This window comes from Schistocerca piceifrons, chromosome X (assembly GCF_021461385.2).
Source record: "Schistocerca piceifrons isolate TAMUIC-IGC-003096 chromosome X, iqSchPice1.1, whole genome shotgun sequence".
Lineage (NCBI taxonomy): Eukaryota > Metazoa > Arthropoda > Insecta > Orthoptera > Acrididae > Schistocerca > Schistocerca piceifrons.
This window is the reverse complement of record NC_060149.1, coordinates 254,393,775-254,414,009: the sequence shown is the minus strand read 5'-3', so window position 1 is coordinate 254,414,009 and position 20,235 is coordinate 254,393,775. Positions and strand designations below refer to the sequence as shown.

The window sequence follows — 20,235 nt, the reverse complement described above, 5'->3', positions numbered from 1 at the left end:
AGTACTTTATGAAATGTAATAAAAGAGCATGTCTGCACAACAAGTTGGTAGGATGGCGTAGTTGACGTACTGGACTACTTTTTGGATGGATGGATGAAAGAAAAAATGACTGAAAACACTTTGGGAGCAACTGATACCCGTAATTCGTTCAGACTGTCCGTCAAAAATTATTACTATATCAAATTAGTTTACCAGACTAACAACGCATTACGAATAGCCCAGTCATCTGAAGTTTTGGCACTCAGAGTAGTCTCTACATATTTTTAAATGGCTCGGTATTACATTTTTCATAGTTATCTTCACGATGTGTGCAGTATACTGTTATTGCATATCTGGGACACGTATGTAATATTTTTCTTGTTCTGGGGATAGAGATACATTCGCAGACCGTTCGCACTTGTTTATGGAAAATTTTGAAGATATCCACTAGATACTTTTGTCGGAAGAGTCGTTGGGAGCGAACGATTCTGCATTGATCAACAGCGTGATTATGATATCCGTCCTCCAAAAGACCATGTTCCTGCAACAATTTTATTCTGTTGAGTTTAAGAAAATTTTGTGATTTTGTAAGCAAGTTTAATAAAAGTGAAGCAATTTTCACGAATATAATGGTACCTAAATGAAGTATATTAACGAAAATACTGCACACAATTAATGAAATGCATCGCTGAATTAAATAAATCAAATTGTACAAACTTTTTAGAAGTATTGAAAGTACAAGAAACTGCAGCTATATCTTATTCTTTACAGCAGCTCCTATAATTGGTTTTAGTAGATCTATAATAACCGTCTGATGTCCTCAGTTCGTGGTCTTGGGGTAACGTTCTCGCTTCCTGCGCACGGGGTCCCGGGTTCGATTCCCGGCGAGGTCAGAGATTTTTCTCTGCCTCGTGATCACTGGGTGTCGTGTGTTCTTCATCATCACTGACGCGCAAAGTCGCCGAAGTGGCGTCAACTAAAAAGAACTTGCAATCCGGCGGCCGAACTTCCCCGCATGGAGCCTCCCGGCGAACATTGCCATACGCTCATTATCATTAACGGTCTGATTTGTCTTTGTAACGTTAGACAACATGGCATTGCTATGCTTCCCGCATTTTTCCCGCGGGCATGCAGCTCTACTGTACGGTTAAATGATGATGAGATACTATTGAGTAAAATATTTCGGAGGTAAAATAGTCCCCGGATCTCTGGGAGGGGACTGCTCAGGAGGAGATCGTTATCACGAGAAAACAAAATGTCATTCTACGGATCGGATTGCGGAGTGTTAGATCCCTTAATCGGTAGGTAGATTAGAAAATTTAAAAAGAGAACTGGATAGGTTGAAGTTAGATATAGTGGGAATTAGTGAAGTTCAGTGGCAGGAGTAACAATACTTCTGGTCGGATGAATACAGGATTATAAATACAAAATCAAATAGGGGTAATACAGGTGTAGGTTTAATAATGAAGAAAATTGGAATGCAGGTAAGCCACTATGAACAGCATAGTGAACGCATTATTGTAACCAAAAAGGCACGAAACCAACACCCACCAAAGTAGTACGAGGTTATATGCCAACTAGCACCGCAAATGATGGAGAGATTAAAAGAATGTATGATGAGATAAAAGAAATTATTCAGACACATAAAGGAGAGAAAAAATTTAATTGTGTTCGGAGACTAGAATTCGATAGTAGGAAAAGGAGGAGAAGGAAAAGAAAGGAAACATTGGCTGGGCGAAAGGAATGGAACAGGAAACCGCCTGGTAGAATGTTGCACAGAATATTATATAATCACCGCTAACACACTGTTTAAGAACTACGAAAGAAGACTGAATATATGGAAGACATCAGAGGACACTACAGGATTTCTGGTTGATTATGCAATGGTAAGACAGTGATTTCGGAACCAGATTTTAAACTGTAAGACACTTCCAGGGCCATAAATGATCTCTGACCACAGTTTGTTGGTTATGAAGTATAGATTAAAACTGAGGAAATTGCAAAAAGGTACGAAGTTAAGGAGATGGGACGAGGATAAGTTGAAAGAACCAGAGGTTGAGAGTTTCAGAGAGACCATCAGGCAACGACTGACTGAAACTGGGGAAAGGAATACAGTAGAAGGCGAATGGGTCAATTTGAAAGATGAAGTAGTGAAGGGAGCAAGGATCAATTAGGTAAAAAGAGAAGTGCTAGTAAAAGTCCTTGGATAACACAGGATATACTGAATTTAGTTAATGAAAGGACAAAATATAAAAATGCAACAAATGAAGCAAGCAAAAGTGAATACAGACGTATAAAAAAATAAGACTTGCAGGAAGTGCAGAAATCGCTAGAGGACACACAGAAGCATGTATAGGAAAGGGTAAGGTAGATACCGCCTATAGGAAACTTAAAGAGTCTTTTGGAGAAAAGAGAAGCAGCTGTTTGAACATCAAGAGTGCTAAACAAAGAAGCGAAAACTGAAAGATAGCAAGAATATACAGAGGTGCTACGTGAGGGAAAAGAGTTGGATGCAGTATTATAGAGAGCGAAGCAGAACTAGGTGATAATGGAATGGGAGATCTGATACTGCGTGAATAATTTGATAGAGCAGTGAAAGACCTAAGTTGAAACATGGCCCTTGGAGTAGACGACATTCCCTCACAACTACTGATATCCTTGAGAGGGACAGCCATGACCAAACTATTCCAGCCAGTGTGCAAAATGTGTGAGGTATCTTCAGAAGCCCAAGAATAATGTAATAATTGCAATTCCAACGACAGCAGTTGCTGATAGGTGAGAAAATTACCATACTATCAGTTTAATGAGTAGTGGTTGCAAAATACTGACATGAATTATTTACAGAAGAACGGAAAAGCTGGTAGAAACCAGCCTTGATGAAGATCAGTATGGCTTCGGAGAAATGTAGGAGCACGCGAAGCAATGCAACCCTACGACTTCTCTTAGAACATAGGTTATCCTACGTTTATAGTATTTGTAGACTTAGAGAAAGCTTTTGACAATGCTGGCTAGAAAACACTCTTTGAAATTCTGTGGTAGCAGGGGAGAAGTACAGGGAGCGAAAGGTTATTTACAACTTGTTGAGAAACCCGACGGCAGTTATAAAAATCGAAGGGCTTGAAAGGGAGACAACGTTTGAGAATGGAGCTAGACAATGTTATAACCTATTTCTGGCATTATTAAGTCTATACAATGAATAAGCAATAAAGGAAACCAAAGAAAAATTTGAAGAAGTTCAGCGAGAAGAAATAAAAACTTTGAAGTTTGCCGATAACATTGTAACATTCTGTCAGAAAAAGCAAAGGACTTGGAAGAGCAGTTGAACGGGACAGCGTCTTGGAAAGGACATAAGATGAACATCAACAAAATCAAAAACAATTTAATCAGGCGATGCTAAGGGAATTAGATTAGGAAATGAGACGCTAAAAGTAGGAGATGAGTTTTGCTATTTAGGCAGCAAAATAACTGATGATGGTCGAAGTAGAGAGGATATAAAATCACAAAGCATAAAAAGCATTTGTGCAGAGGGGAATTTTGTTAACATCGAATATAAATTTAAGTGTTAGGAAGTCATTTATGAAAGTGTTTGCGGGATTAGCCGCGCGGTCTAGGGCGCTGCAGTCATGGACTGTGCGGCTGATTCCGGCGGAGGTTCGAGTCCTCCCTCGGGCATGGGTGTGTGTGTTAGTCCTTAGGATAATTTAGGTTAAGTAGTGTGTAAGCTTAGGAACTGATGACCTTAGCAGTTAAGTCCCATAAGATTTCACACACATTTGAACATTTTATGAAGGTGTTTGTCTGGAGTGCAGCCTTTTACGGATGTGAAACGTAGGCAACAGGCACTTCATACGAGAAGAGAATAGAAACTTTTCAAGTGTTGTGCTACAGAAGAATGCTGAAGATTAGGTGAGTAGATCACGTAATTAATCAGGATGTACTGAATAGAACTAGGGAGAAAATAAACTTGTGACACAACTGGACTACATGAAGCGGTCGGTTCATAGGGTGCATTCTGAGACATCAAGGAAACTTCAATTTAGAATAGGAGGGATATGTGGAGACTGAAAATTATAGAGAGAAACTAAGAGATGAATACAGTAAGCAGGTTCAAAAGGATGTGGGTTGGAGCAGTTATTCGGAAATGAAGAGGCTGCAGGGGATAGAGTAGCAATGAGAGCTCCTTCAAACCAGTTTTCGGACTGAAGACCACAACAATAACAACAACAACGACACAGGTCATCAGATTTTATTTGCTCTTCCTAAAGAGCATAAATTATTTAATATAAATAAATGAAAAAGGGATATAATTAAGAATTGAGAAAATATCTCTTGGGTTGTTGTTACAATTATACTTCGCATTTCCTTGATTTGAGTGAAGCAAACTCACTGATTTAATCATTGAAGTCAAGTTTAGCAGCTATGTTGCATTCTATCGACACAATAGTTTGTTCCCAACTATCGACCTTAAGTAGTTTTTTATCATCCCTAATTTGCTGATTACCGTTCACGATACACTGCAGTAACTAGAACTGCCATAAATATCCTAGAAGCTCAGTGGTAGACGTTTGTTTATGATGCTACTTGGACTACATGACTAGAAATGACACTGTGGCAACATCGTGCGTTTACAGTCGTATGTCGAGTGAACGGCTTTTTCTTGTGGGCAGAAAAAAGGAACACGAGGTGTAAGAGAGTCATGTATCTCCTCCGGTTCGTTCTTGAACTGTCATTTTTCCTTGTCTGTTTTTGGGCTCTCTCTGTGCCTGTGCTTCTGGCGGGGACCTACCTCGCCACCCCCTCGGTAGCGTCTTGCTTGTGGAAGCTTCGCTTCGTGAGATCGCCGTCATCTCTGATACAATTACTCGTAAGTGTACACTAAAGTAATCGATCTGACGACATATTAAGCGTGAAATTACAAATTGACAGGGAACATGCAGGTTGTTTCGAAAGAAACATACTTGCTGTAAGAAAAATAGCGGTATTCGTAATAAATCTATTGTAACTTCTGATCTAATATACATATATCAGTTTAGTCGAAGTCTCTAACTAACCTGTCTTCACAATCTGTTCGATTAGAAGCTGTCACATCTTTGACGTCACTTGCTGGAAGCTTCAGTTTTTTTCGTGGATGCCTTTCAAAGACGTAATGACGGTTAGGACAATCCCTCTCGATGCGGCTAGCTGCAACGAAGAAGAATATACTATGAAATGAACAAATGAATGAAAAACCATTTATACTTCACTATTTTTTGTGAGGGTGGTTCTCCAAAGCTACCAAGTACTTGATAAAGATAGACATGACCGCCAACAGACATATAGACACATAGCATTTGGTATGTGGTGCAAGACAGTGTATACACTACATCAAATATATTCTGATTATATAGCATGCTTGACTATTATAAGATAAACGAAAGGGGGGAGTAGAGACAATAATACAAGCAAATAATCCTTATAAAAGTAGGTCCGATAACGAATGGTTTCCCCCATGCGCGGTCACGTCAGTGATACAACCCTGTTAATGTCTTCAAGGTCACTCTTCACGTCACCAGTGAAAGTAAAGTATTCAACTAACCAACAGTGATGTGCCAGCCGCGAAGCTGCAGCATAAACTTAGCCTTACAGTCCAGGTACCGGTTCCTACAGTGAACAGCACAAGTAGAATTTGAAGCGGTTGACGTGGCTCCACACACATTTTCAAACGACAAAATGGTCGACATCCATCTCATATAATAGCGTGCAAATGGTAATGCACGTGAGGCAGCACGATTGCGAAGCGCATCTTCAGAGTAGACAGTCAGACAGCAGCTTGTCCCGTCTGTATCTGCGCGAGACCAGTTCTTTCAAACCCAACGTACAATATGCAGGTAGACCAAGAACAATGTCGACACCACGATAGCGGGAGTGTGTATTACATCAAGTGCGTGCGGGCACAGTTACCAGAGGGATTGTTGCAGCAGAACGCGTTTCGCCCTTCCTCATATGGCAGATATTAGATAAAGGACAGTTATACACATATCACGTACAAAATGTGCAGTCACTGGCCGCACCTGGCTCTTCAGTCAGGGTTGTCTTCTATCAATGGATCCTTGCACAATGTGGGAATGATACACAGTTCCTCGCGTACTTGTTGTTTACAGATGAAGCATGCTTTATCGAGATGGTATTATGAGCATCCACATCACACACGTTTGGGTTTATGGAAACCCTCATACAACCATTGAGGTCGCACATCAGCGGAGACTCTCCATTAACGTTTGAGAAGGTGTCGTTGGTGATCGGTTGATGGGGCCACATTTCCTGCGTGGCCAGGTACCCCGACTTGAACCCTTTGGATTTTTTTGTGTGGTTTAAAAGCTTTGGTGTATTCTAGTCCCGTTGATAGTTCCGACGAACTCTGGGAACGCATTTTGGATGGTTGCAATGTATTCGGAACACGCCTGAGATTTTTGAACGTTTACGGCCAACTATGATGAAACATGCTGAAACTATCCTTCACATGAACGGTTGCCACGTGAAATACTAGTAAAGTGTTTGTTCTCAAGTGCATATCTGCAGTTTGCATCCATTGGTTTCCGGACCTGTGTCTATTAGAATTATTTACTTATTTCCTGGTCCTCTGCTCGGCCCTTTCGTTTGTACTTATAATAGAAAATACTCTGTATAATGACGTAAATGCTTACTGTAAAGCTCCCCAGTCCCACACTATTATCATAGTATGCCAATTTTACAAGTACGGTTACAGAAACTTTCTATAATGCTTAATGCTTCACAATATATGATGGCATTCGCTCATCCTTGCAAGCCAGTATGATTTGATTATCTCAACAAGAAGATGACTACAATATAGAAACTAGACATGAATAAATACTCTTACTACAGTTTCTTGGCGGTCATGCTTTCTTTTTTCATTTATATTTTGTGGATTCCTTCTATAGAATAATATCAAACTTTCAGGATCCAAATTATATCACAGGACAATGGTGTTACAATAGTAATTTCATTGTCAGCACTCTCTCAACAGCTTTAGACTTTGGAGAAATCTAATGAACAAGACGTGAAGAATGGGTCCATTTCATTTTCACGTTGTAAATACAAGAAATAGTTTTACAAAACTTAACTGTTACCAGATAAGGTATAAGGAATATTAAAAACGAAAGTATTACTAGCATAATTACTTACACATCAAGCACACTTCAGTGAAGTGTACACTATTCGGTACTAAGACAAGGTTCCCGATACCCTCTGGATGAGCTTGTTCTCTCGTTAAATAACACGTTGATTCTTCATACTCTGATGATCCACTGAACGAAGTAATACGATTTCCTGCTTGGAAGTCAAATGATGTGCAAGTCCTGACTAAATTGTTCGTAGCAGTCCGATCTCGTAGGCACAAATCCTGGCATTTCTCTAAAACCTTGAATGGCGGCAACGTATCTCTCACCTGTAAAACAAATATGATAATACTGATAATGAAACTAGGCTTTATTTGAAATTAACAAAAAGCTGTTAACAAACATTTGTAACAGTGACACATGACTATTCTTCATATATAAATGCACTGCGCACAGATATTCAGTGGTCTGTACAGTGTGGATAATTCTATACATTCTTCAAGTCTGCTAGGAATTCCCCTTGTGAGCGACAAAAAAAGTAATCTTCACCTGAGCAAATATCAGAACAAAAGCACTAGCGCTATTTCAAAATATGACTTCAAATGGACATACAGCTCATTCTAAAAAATCTGTGTTTACATTGTAGATACCTACTGGTCTATCAGGGATGTAGGCGTGGCTTTACCGCAACCATAGGGAGCGTTGAAATGTTGTGGTATACCTTCCCAAATAATCGGTAGTACAGATATACCATCAACCAAAGGGTGTAATAAATATTGGAAATATTAAATCATGTAGTTTGACCAAATTTAGCAATTTTACGGTCTTTTCAGAGACGCTCAGTTTAATAGCTACATATGCTAAATTTTGCACTAAGATATTAGTGCAACTGAAAACTGCCCCACGAAAATAATATTTTGTTACAGTTCTTATTTTAGATGTTACGGACGTTTTTATGATTTTTCTTGTCTTTTCAAGTAAACAATATAGGCTAAGCACTAGATACACTTAAGCTACGGAAGAGGCTTTAGGTACGAAATGGAGAAGATAATTTAGTTACGTTATGTAAAATTGGAGCTTTTTAAATTAAATACTTCAGTTTCCAGTCATCCACTGTCCAGTGCCGTCGCACTTTACACAACTTCAGCTGTCGCTTAGGACAGGAATATGTGGCTTATGAGGAGCTGCTCAGCCATTTTACCCCATTCTTCTTAACGCTCTACGCATAGTCAACACGCTAGGCGGACTGCTGGTATCATTTTGGAGCTCATGAGTGATTTTTTCCATTGATTTCATGCCATTTTTTACAACCACCGTCCGCAATACTCGACGGTCAGTACATGAGATCTGCCTGCTCTTGTTTGTTTTCACTTCACAAAAACATCACCAACAGTCGACTTGGACAGCTTTAGAGGGGTTGACATGTCCCTGATGATTCTTTACTGAGGTGGCATCCAATGACTAGTCCACATTCGAAGGCACAGAGTTCTCATGTTGCTGCTTCTGTACTGACAACAAAATACTCCACCCTTCCCTCCTGTTATACTGACGGTCCGGCTTTCGTAACATCTAATAGTTCCGCATCTCTCGGAGTGTACTGATACTTTTGATCAGGTAGTGTAGGAGTGGTACTGCTGACCAGCCCTCAGCTCGTGAAGACTGGGGCTGCCAAACCTGTACTCTGCCGAAGCTGGATGTAATTTTCACCGTCTTGATAAGTCCTGTGCGTTTACCGCCGATTGTTCGAGTTTTAATATAGTCCTGCCGGTTCGGAACAAACCGGCCTTTCGTTGAAAGTACAGCGACGTTAGCTTTCAGCTCATGAGTTTCCTTTTAAAGATTCTGTGTTACTTAATGTTTTCTCTTCCCTTACAGGTTTATTCTGTATTTTCAGTATGAAACTTTCTATAAATGCATTTTTCAGTTCTGACCACTCCAGATATTTGGTCTCTTCTATTTTGAAAGATTTGCAGTAGGTTCTCGAATTAGTTTATAATTTAATTTCCACGCTTTATAGATTTATTTGAAAACCGGTTTGGAGGTGTTATTCCATTAGAAATATAATGTTTTCTTTCTTTTGATTTCCGTGAGCTCCATGCAGAGCCTACTCAGACGTATTTTATATTCATTACAGTCATATTCGCTTGACAGAACCGTTTTCAGGAACTCCGCGCTCGCTTTAGTTTTTCGGTGTCAAAGATTGTATCTGTTTATGAGCCTTCCTAGTTTGTGGGTATGAAATGAGACAAAACTACATTTTCATCTTTCTTGTTTCATTTTGGTAGAGATTGCGACTTGGTCTATTTAAAACTTCGCGTTATTTTGGATGGGGGATCTGCTATTGAAACATATGGAAGAAAACTTAAACTCTCATGAACAGGAAAGGAAGATAGCTACCCACTATGAAAAACAAATGCCTCAAAATAGAGTTGTTAACAAGAAAAAATGATACTAACATTGTGGTTCCATCGTCCTGGCAAGACTTTTTCTTCCATAGAACCGGCCGGAGTGGCCGTGCGGTTCTAGGTACTACAGTCTGGAGCCGAGCGACCGCTACGGTCGCAGGTTCGAATCCTGCCTCGGGCATGGATGTGTGTGATGTCCTTAGGTTAGTTAGGTTTAATTAGTTCTAAGTTCTAGGCGACTGATGACCTCAGAAGTTAAGTCGCTTAGTGCTCAGAGCCATTTGAACCATTTTTCTTCCAGAGTGACTGCTACTTCATCCTCTCTCTGTGGTGTAACTGCGACACAGGATAAGGAGGAGAGGTAAAGTTTTGCACCCCCGATAGTGAGATAAGCTGGAGGAGGAAGGGAAAGTGAATTAGCCGTAGCCTTTTAAACAGAACCATCCACGTATTCTCCTAAAGTAATTTAGGGAAATCGCTGAAACCTTAAATCTGACTGAACGGCGTTTGAATCCCACTACTCATATACTAGTCCAATGTACACTACTGGCCATTAAAATTGCTGCACCACGAAGATGACGTGCTACAGAAGCGTGTAATGAGGAGAAATGCGTACCATCACGTTGTTCGGGGTTCTGATTTCTCAGGATCTATGCACCCAAATTGCGTGAAAATATAGTCACATGTCAGTTCTAGTATAATATCTTTGTCCAATGAATACCCGTTTATCATCTGCATTTCTTCTTGGTGTGGCAATTTTAATGGCCAGTAGTGTATTAATCGCCTTGTTTGGAGTATTGCGATGGCGGAGAGTCACCGTACAGCTCTTCCAGTGAATAACATTGGCAGAGCTGCTGCTTCTCGTTCAAATACCATCTAAGCTGTCGTTACGAGACTGTGGATCCCGTTTCAGACCTCTCATTAAAGAAATATCCCTGGTGGTATCGGAGATCGACACCGAGTCCCCATCTTATTAATCAGATACGCCAACCGTTCAGTCACAGGGGTATGGTATCTGTTACACAATATGTGGCTAAAATGGAATGATTAATTATTTATAACTGATGCAGGTATAGAAAGAAATGAGTGGCTTAATTATGTCAAATCTAGAAAATAAATTAAAATGGGAGGTTTTTACTTCGTTACAAATATCTTGGAAATGCGGTCGCAGTTGAGAGTAGTAGCGCCGTTAGATGACGTCAGAGAGGCCCGGCAGGCGGAAGTGGAAGTGCGCCTATTGATGAGTACACTTCCGGGCGCGCCCTACAGCGGGACAGCCCGCGATTCTTCCGTGGATGCTGTAGGGAGGAGCCGCGCAACGGCAGTGGGAAGAGCACAGTAGCGGAAAAAGTTTACGATGGGTTTGTTTATAAACAACTTTTCTGCTACCAGCCACTGTTTTGTTTTATTCATATTTTACACGACGCATTTGGGGAATGATACGCATTTTCCAGTGTGTTTTCTCTGTGTACTATTCCATTTTTACATTGTCTCCGATATGTAAGGTTCTGTTTTGTTTTATTGACTTTACTGCACTTTATAAAAAACGCACAAATTTTAGTTAGTTATCGATTTTTTGTATATATTTAGCGTCGAAATTTAGAAGAACTTGTTCTTACAGTTTTCTTATGGTCCATTTGCGCAGAGTCTCGCACATGTTAAACATCACACATAATTTTCAGTGCAGGGTGTACATCGAGAATAACTTACATAAACAAACAGTTACAAAGGTGAGTTTAGATATAGTTGACATAGATAATGTTACAGGTGTTCCACAGATTATGATACTCTTTTATACAGAGGGTACTTATCTTAAAAGTATGGATCATAATTTGCTTATATCTATTTTTTTTACAGTGCTGCTTATTTCTATGTGTTACTATTTTTATTTAAGTAGATTGTCAAAGAATCTAAAGAGATTCACTTATTGATTTTCAAGTTTACCATTTAACATTTTGTCTTCATATTTTCTGTAATGTGAATATATCTCCAGTTCTTGTAACAAACGGAGTTTACGCTCTTTATTTAGTCGGTGGAGTACTTTGAAAATTTTCTCTACTTTTACAAATGGGTGCCCTGTGTTAATTTTGTGTGTGGCTATTACTGGTGTCTATCTGTTGTGTGTGTAGGCTTTAATGCGCTCTCTGTACCTGGTGTTGAAATTTCGGACTGTTTGTCCTAAGTTGACTGTGGAACACCTGTAACATTTTCTCTGTCAACTACGTCTCAAATCATCTTTGTAACTGTTTATGTAAGTTATTCTCGATGTACACCCTACACTAAAAATTGTGTGTGATGTTTAACATGTGTGAGACTTTGCACAAGGGGACAATAAGAAAACTGTAAGTGCCGGTTTTCCAAATTTCGCCACTAACTAAGTAGAAAAAAGTAGGTAACTAACTAAAAATTGTGCGTATTTTTATATATTGAAATAAAACCAACAAAACAAAACAGAATGTCACAGAACGAAAACATTACATAAAAATGGCAAAGTACAAAGAGAAAACATACTTGAAAATGGGAATCATTTTCTGAAACGCGCCGTGTGAAGTATGAATAAAAGAAAATAGTGACTGGTAGCAGAAAAATTAATTATAAACGAACTCATTGATTTCACAGTCGCAGGCTTTCACAGAAACCATGAACAATTAGCAAAATCAGATCATAAGTTCAGCACCAAAGGTTTGGGGGAGGGGACCAAACAGCAAGGTCATCGGTCCCAGCGTATTAGGGAAGGAAATCGGCCGTACCCTTTCAAAGGAACCATCCCGGCATTTTCCTGAAGAGATTTAGGTAAATTACGGAAAACCTACATCAAGAAGGACAGATGAGGGTTTGAACCGTCGTCCTCCCGAATGCGAGTTCACTGTGCTAACCGCTGCGCACTTCACTCGGCCCAGTGCCACAGTTAGCTAACCAGTTTCGCACCTAAAATACGGATTTTACCGTTGAAAGACGTCCATAAGAACTTTTTGTAAGCGCAAAAGCGCAAAAGAAAGGCTCAAAACTAATTTTTATGTAAAAATGAGAAAAAACGGTCACTGGTCGAAGTATTGCAGTTGACACGCTTCTTTGGTGGTAGTAAACTTTTAGTTTTGACAGAAATGTCAACGCAACGCAAAAATAGAGAGAGCCTGTGAGATTGAAAGGTGAAACAAATCCGGATGTAATACGCACGCTACGGTAACCACCCGTTGCTCCGGGACGCGGAAGAAACGCGTCCTATACAGATTCTCATATAACGAGCACGTTCCTTATGTCCGTCTCTATAACCCAACACATGGACATTTAAATCAAGAAAACACGCAGGATAGTGATATACCGATTCATTAGGCCCCATGGTTAGGACAATAGCTTGTTTTCGAGTGAATGCTGGTATAGTTCCTTTGAATAGGCCACGGGCTAGTTCCTTTTCTCTCCTTGAGTTAAGCTAGTGCCCTGTTTCCAGTGACGTCACAGTTGATGTGTCGTTAAGCTACAATCTTCTTTCAGAATAGAGTTACATGAAACGCAGGCTAATAGCGTACCTGATAGTTACCCCTACAGATTAAGACGACATGGCGCCAGGGAAGGCATCTGACTACAGAAACAAGTGGAGAGTAGAAATGGGAAATGATGTAACTGCCAACCCCCACATTTGTCAGAAGAATCAAAGAACAATGTATCTCCTATCTCCTTTACATCACTTATTTTTATCCATAAATTAAGAAGGTATTCTGATACGATAGCCGACATATTCGTCTTGAGAGATTCAGCAACAATGTTGATATTTAAGATAATTCTTATTTATTGTCCCGTCTCAGTTGCACATTTTTAATTAGATTACATGTTTCGATCATTAAGTATCATTTAGATCAAAATAGTTGCGTCAGCAACCCGTCTTGTTTAGTCAGAACCATATATTCTGATACCACAAAATTATGCTATCCATCATATCCTGCAAAAAATGATGAGACAAATTGGAAAATAAATAATTTATTAAGAACGTCCTAAGTTTCATACCAGGACACTGACTTGTTCTAAGCGCCAATAAGAAAGTTTTTGTTTCAAGTGGCATTAATACAGAGGCATTAGGTTTTATTTGTGATAATACAATACAGAAACACAACAATGATATTTTAACTAGCAGAACTGTGTTCAACAAAAACCATACCTTGCTCCTTTTTAATTTTTTTTACAAGAGAGTAACAAAATTAAATTCAAGAAAAATATCTGATTACAGACTTCTGTTTCTTACACTACTCGACTCTTTGGATCAAATGTTCCAAAATTTATCGTCGACAGGTTCTTCTGTTTTACAACTGATAAATGTGGTTGGTCTTTCACATGAAGTGCGGTACGGTATACTTCTACCATTGTCTTTCCTCTTTTCAATACATTGACATTTTCCCATTCTCCTGTTTCAAAGTAGGAATTTGTAGATAGCTGTTTGAGATGAATGAGTATAAGGCACTTTAATTATGCTGCATTTGGGGATATTTAACGTCTCCATTGGCGAGTGCTTTAGCAGTATCTTTAAAATCAAAGAAATCAGTTGTATGCACTAGAATTACAAGCAATGGGTTCGTAACTTTAGCCGAGTCAACACTCTCGTGTAAACCTTGCGGAACAAAGGCCTTGCTTATCTTTCTTCACATCTCTGTAACTGCAAATTCTCTGTCGCAAGTCAAAAAGGTGTGCCCATTCACCAAAAACCTGTGTGTTATCTCTTCAAACCATTCCAGGCATAATGGCGCATGTCATTTGGAACTGAACTGAGAAGCACTGCTTGGCACTAGGACAATGCGCCATCTATTAATGAATGTTTGAAACATTTTATCTATGATTTGACACATGGAACAAATCTAGGGAGATGCAACAGTGTACCGAGAACGCAATGGCACTAAAAACTTTTTATTTATTTATTTTTTAACGGCACAGAACGTTTTCAGTGTCCACTCTTGAAGTGTCATAACTAAGATGAGAACAGGTTTTTTCAAGAGTAGAAACAAAATAAAGATAGGAAGATGTAGAGAAAACTCATGCATCGCGGATTAAGTTAACAACTTACAATGTAACTGTCAGATCGTTTAACACAAATTATTTGATAAACTTGACGCAAGCCGGGTTTTGCGTAACTCTAACAAATAGCACTAGTATACTGGAAAAGAGCGGATATATATGTATGGGCGCGCGTCATATAAACCTATTTAAAAACGCTAAGTAATTAGGACGTAACACAACAAAGGAAAAGACGAATCGTGACACATGGTCTTTGAAAGTGAACTGCGTGAATATATATCGTCACCCACGATGTCGTAGGGCTTACGTTATCCCACAACTTTTGTCTCCTGCAGCACCTGAAGAAGTCGACTGTTTTCTCCATTAACTTGTGGACCAGTTCGTGATATTTCCTTGCTCTCTCAGATCGGATTCATTTCAGCTCCTACAAAATACTAGATTAGTGCATAAATTCGAAACGTTTTTGTTTTGCATGTTGATATTTCGGTTGTTGTGGGTTTAATTATCGATTGCCATGGTTTATTTGTAGTTCACTGTTGCTTTTTGAGTTTACGTGTTACCATTTTGTCATCTGGAAATAGTGCATATGCTGTGGACGCTAGGAAATGGAGTGCCAAGTAGAGATATCGGAACATTTCCGACATATTCTTCTGTCTGAGTTCAATAGGAGAGCAGCGGAGGCAGCCAGAAACATTTGCACCGTGTATGGGGACAATGTCGTTGGGCAGACTACCGCAAGAAAATTGTTTTCTCGTTTTCAGAAGAATCGTTTTGACACTAGTGACTCTCCACATTCAGGAAGACCTCCGGGGTTTGATTAATATAGTTTAAAGGCATGAATCCACATTGATCCCCGTCAGTGTCCTCGAGAACTGGTTAATGTGATGAACTGTGATCATTCCACCATCTGGCGACATTTGCATGCAATGCCAAAGGTTCAAAAATCGTGTTTACGGGTACTGCATGGTCTAAGCCAAAATCACAGAAATCAGCAGGTGGTCATATGTGCATCTCTGCTTGCTCGTTATAAGAAAAGAAAGGAATGGTTGAGCCCAAACAAAGCAGCAACTCCCCATACAAAAACCTCCGCACATCTACAGAAGACAAAGCTATGCACCTGGTGGAAGTGCGACAGTGTGGTGAACTACGAATTACTTCACCGAGATGTAACCATCACTGCTGGTATTTATTGTCACCAACTGAGACGTTTTGCAGACGCAATCACGCAATCTACGACAACGACGAGGAAGATAGCAGGAAGTGACGCTACTCCACGATAACGCCTGCCTGCATTTTCCTTTTTTTTTAAAAAGGAGAATTTGGATTGGAGGTCATTCCGCAATGCGCACCCACCTTATTCACCTGACCATGCACCCTCAAATTTTCGCCTTTCCGCTGTCAGTCGAACAACTTTCAAGAAACTTCCTTTCCGAATGATAATGCGTTCCGAACATGGCTTGACGAGTTCTTCGTCTGAAAACCACCTAGTTCCTACACTCGAAAAGTTACTCCAGTGTTGGCAGGCTGTTGTAAATAGTGAAGGAGAATATATTATTGATGACGAAAGTCTCTGTTATGTGTATTTGTTGTCTTCGCCAGAGTTATGAAAAAACGCTACGAACTTACGCACTAGCCTAATAATGATTACTTTTGACAACGGGTGGGGATAATACGATAACGGTTGCAGCTGTACGCATTAGCTGTGTGTTGATGAGGCACAAAATACATTATGAACCTGACCTTTCTTCGAGTGAGATCATGATTGAGTGGTGGTGGATTATTGGAACGATTCGCTACTGACTCTCAGACGCTAAGACACAATTAATGGCGAGACGCATCTACTCCTTGATCGCTGGACTGTGTGGAAATATATTAGTTACTTAGCAGAAGTTGGATCATTTCAGTTACATTAAACGGAGGCTGTTTCCCGTGCAATCCTAACACCTCGTTTCTACTGATCGGTCTCTGTTATGTAACTCTTGGTTATCCATGCATTTCATCCATCAGACGATATGCGCCGACAGCGACACTACAAAAACTGCTTATCGGCAGAGATTGACACTTCCGCATTCATTGGATCTGTCACTAAACGGCTGCTACTTTTCAAGTTTATGAGGAGAGGCTTTGCCCGATCAAAGGTTCATAAACTCATCAGTGGTTTTAACATCTTACCACGGGACCGTACCAACTTTTCCTCATCAATTTGCTTTACACTGATAGGGTGCGTAGGGCACAACTAGGACTTTAACGTCTGTGACCAACAAGATGCAGTTCTCAAAATCTTCGAGAGAATCGAGTTTTAAAATTATAGGTGTGCTTATGCTGTACGATTTGTAGGACCGCGCGGGTGCACGGCGTCTGCAGGCAATCGAGTAAGCGCTTAGTTTCACAACCGCGAGGCCTCTAGATCGAATCTCGCTGCCGGTAGCTCTTTTTTCGTTCCAATGTAATTCTAACAACATATTTATTATGACCGTGCAAAGTATCAGTATTTAGTAATTCATTTACTATTTTCCTAATCTATAACATGAAGAAAGGAGAAATAGTTTTTCCTCCCTTAAGGAGATTGGAAACAAGAAAAGGATATAAGTGCACTTTCATCAAATCAGTGTAGTAATCTTATTTATATCATTCTATCTACATCTGCGATAAGTATAATGTGTTACCTCTGCAGCACTGCACGAATCAGGATGATACTGACCGTAGAAACATGCAAAACAATAATTATTGCGATATACAACAAAGTAATGAACTCAGAATTTGTGCATGTCCATGATTTTTTTCAATGTGTCCATTGCAAACCAGACGTGGTTTACAATCATAAATAGTTTTCGATCGTCCCAAAGTGTCCTGGTGCACCACGCGTATCGAAAAATAGCACCGAATATTGGTGCAGATGACTAATAAATAGTTCAGATGGCTCTGAGCACTATGGGACTTAACATCTATGCTCATCAGTCCCCTAGAACTTAGAACTACTTAAACCTAACTAACCTAAGGACAGCACACAACACCCAGTCATCACGAGGCAGAGAAAATCCCTGACCCCGCCGGGAATCGAACCCGGGGACCCGGGCGCGGGAAGCGAGAACGCTACCGCACGACCACAGATGACTAATAAAAAGAAGTCGTACTGGCAGTGAGATTCGATCCAGAGACTTCATGCATGTGAAACTAAGCGCTTACTCGCTCTACTGCGGACTCCTGGAATATCAGCAACCATACAAAGTATATAAGTACGCATATAATTTTCAAACTATATTTCTCGAAAACGGTTGAGTGTTGCGTCTTCCTATTTACACATGTCGAAGTCCTACTCGGGCCCTACACACCGCGTCAATACGAATTAAATCGGTGAAGGGAAGTTCCTACGGTCTCCTTGTTCGAGTACTTTATTCGATACAGATTGTCGCCCATTCTATGAAAATGGTGTTAATTTGCCGATGTCTTTAGAATGTCTGTCATTTGCTTGCACCGATATATTGTTTCTCGAAATTCCACGACTATCTTTCTCTCAGGGTACTCATTCAGACGTATAACATCTTCAGCTTTATCCAGTTGTCAGCATCCGCCAGTGATTCCGATTCCCTGCCGAGCCCGAGTATGGAAGAAAAACCAGAGATACTCGGGCTTCACACTATGGCCGCAGCTTGCTCTCGCGGAAGGCGCCACCGCCGCAGGGAGCGTGTCATATGGGCTAATCCACTGACATGACAGAGTCCGTAAAATGCCGTGGTCCCACAGTTCAAAAATGGTTCAAATGGTTCTGAGCATTATGGGACTTAACATCTGTGGTCATCAATCCCCTAGAACTTAGAACTACTTAAACCTAACTAACCTAAGGACATCACACACATTCATGCCCGAGGCAGGATTCGAACCTGCGACCGTAGCGGTCACGCGGTTCCAGACTGAAGCGCCTAGAACCGCACGGCCACACAGGCCGGCAGTCCCACAGTTGCCCCACAGTTTTCGGTAGACTCTGAAGCCTTCGCTACATGCCGTTGATAGATTGACTGACCTTACCTGTGTTTGTTTTTCGGTTCGGATGGCTCCCTGGACAGTTTCCGCATGCTTACGACTACTTTCGCTATACTATGGACGTTCTGTCAACGACCACAGTAACCGTCTGTTTGTTCCAGTAGTCTCTGCGACGCCGCAAGATCGAGTGTCATAAACTGTGTTCTACCTTCGCCGAATAGGATACAAAACAGATACTGTTTTTAGCTATTTATTCCCATCTGCTGGGAAAATGTCTGTGCCAAATACACAGTCTTTTGTGGCAGAATATATCTGTGCAATATACGTTATGTGACCAAACGCGTCGTTATTAGTTCCAAACACACCAGATACGAAGTAGTTAATAGCGTATATTAACTCGATTTACTGCTGCTATAACCTTTAATCTTAGGGGTCGTCCTTGCACTAAATTGTAATTTGTTTCATTTCTTCCTGGGGTCTGGCGAATAGTTGTTACCACAGTTTAGGACGAATTACAGGTGTCTTTCATTCTACCAGCTCTTTAGGTCATTTCAAGTGCGTTCAGTAGGACTCATATTCGTGCTTAGAATGGTTTACTGCATCAAATCACTTAGATTTTCTTCGAACCACGACGCTATCTGTACAGACGCATTATCAAGGTATAATTCCAAATTACTTTAAAAATTTTGAGTCGGAATATTGTTTTGAAGGTAAAATCTGCCCTTGATAAGTTTGATTTATTTTCTGTACGTTTAGCAATTTGTACACTAAATAAACGAACCTGAGCTACCATTTGTGATAGCGTTTACCCGTTCGTCGTAAAGCAGCCTTTTCCAAACTTATTTACATCTGAATTTTTTACTTTTCGTTTTCAACTTTTTGTTATTTCACCTAATTCTTTGCTTATTCCGAAAACAATAGGTCTCCAGATCTCATGCTGTTGAGGATCCTGGCCAACCGACTTATGCCATTACCAATAAAATTTTTATGAGCCGTTTTCTCTCTATATTCAGTTACCCTTTTTATTTTGAAATGTTGTTTACTTGAAAACTCCAAAGTTCCATGTAATGGAAAAAAGCTATAAAAATAAGAACCAGTGTTCAGTGTTAATGTGGCTTGTAAATTCATATCAGTTAAACTGCTCCAATGGCAATTTTTCATTAAACATTTGAGAAATTCTTTGACCAGTACTTTGATTAATAGTTTATAACTATGTGGTATGAGGCCTATTGACTTCCAGCTTACTACGTAAATGGGGAGAGTCTAGTGTAACATGGGATAGTCATTATCGAAAAATCGAGATGCATCTTATAGGTTTTATAGTTGACAAGATTTCCATACTCCAAAACCAGGCCAATATCGGGATGGATAATAACTGATTCAGTCGCCAATTTCTCATCCTACCCTTAAGGGAAGTAGAACAGCATCAAAGGAAAACCGAAATGGTTATTTTACCTTTTTATGTAGTGTTGTTATGTCAGACGGATGTAACCGTGTTGGTATAGCTTCTGTTTTATACCTTAGTGTCAAAATATGATAGGTAGCTCTATTTTTGTTAGTTAAGTCAAATAGGGTGCGTACTCAATTTCGGTTAGGGTAAAGACACATGAAAACAGGCCGCAGCTTTAGGGAAATCACTGTAAAACGGAATCAGGACACGTAGTTCCCTCTTCCACTCGCTATGTGGTCTACCACTGGCAAGCTCGCGCGTCGCAGTGGAAGACTAAGTACTTCGTTCAATTTCTGGATAACCG

The 20,235-nt window shown here is 40.1% G+C and overlaps 1 protein-coding gene across 1 annotated transcript in view; it reads right to left on the bottom strand.

The window, feature by feature from the left end:
• LOC124722012 overlaps positions 1-20,235 on the bottom strand; it is a 190,930-nt gene that overhangs the window by 116,654 nt on the left and 54,041 nt on the right. Inside the window, exons 3-4 of the mRNA XM_047247189.1 lie at positions 7,162-7,423; positions 5,031-5,160 (exon numbers count right to left, since the gene is read on the bottom strand). Of these exons, the coding sequence (XP_047103145.1) occupies positions 5,031-5,160; positions 7,162-7,423 (392 nt within the window). The remainder of the gene's footprint in view (positions 1-5,030; positions 5,161-7,161; positions 7,424-20,235) is intronic.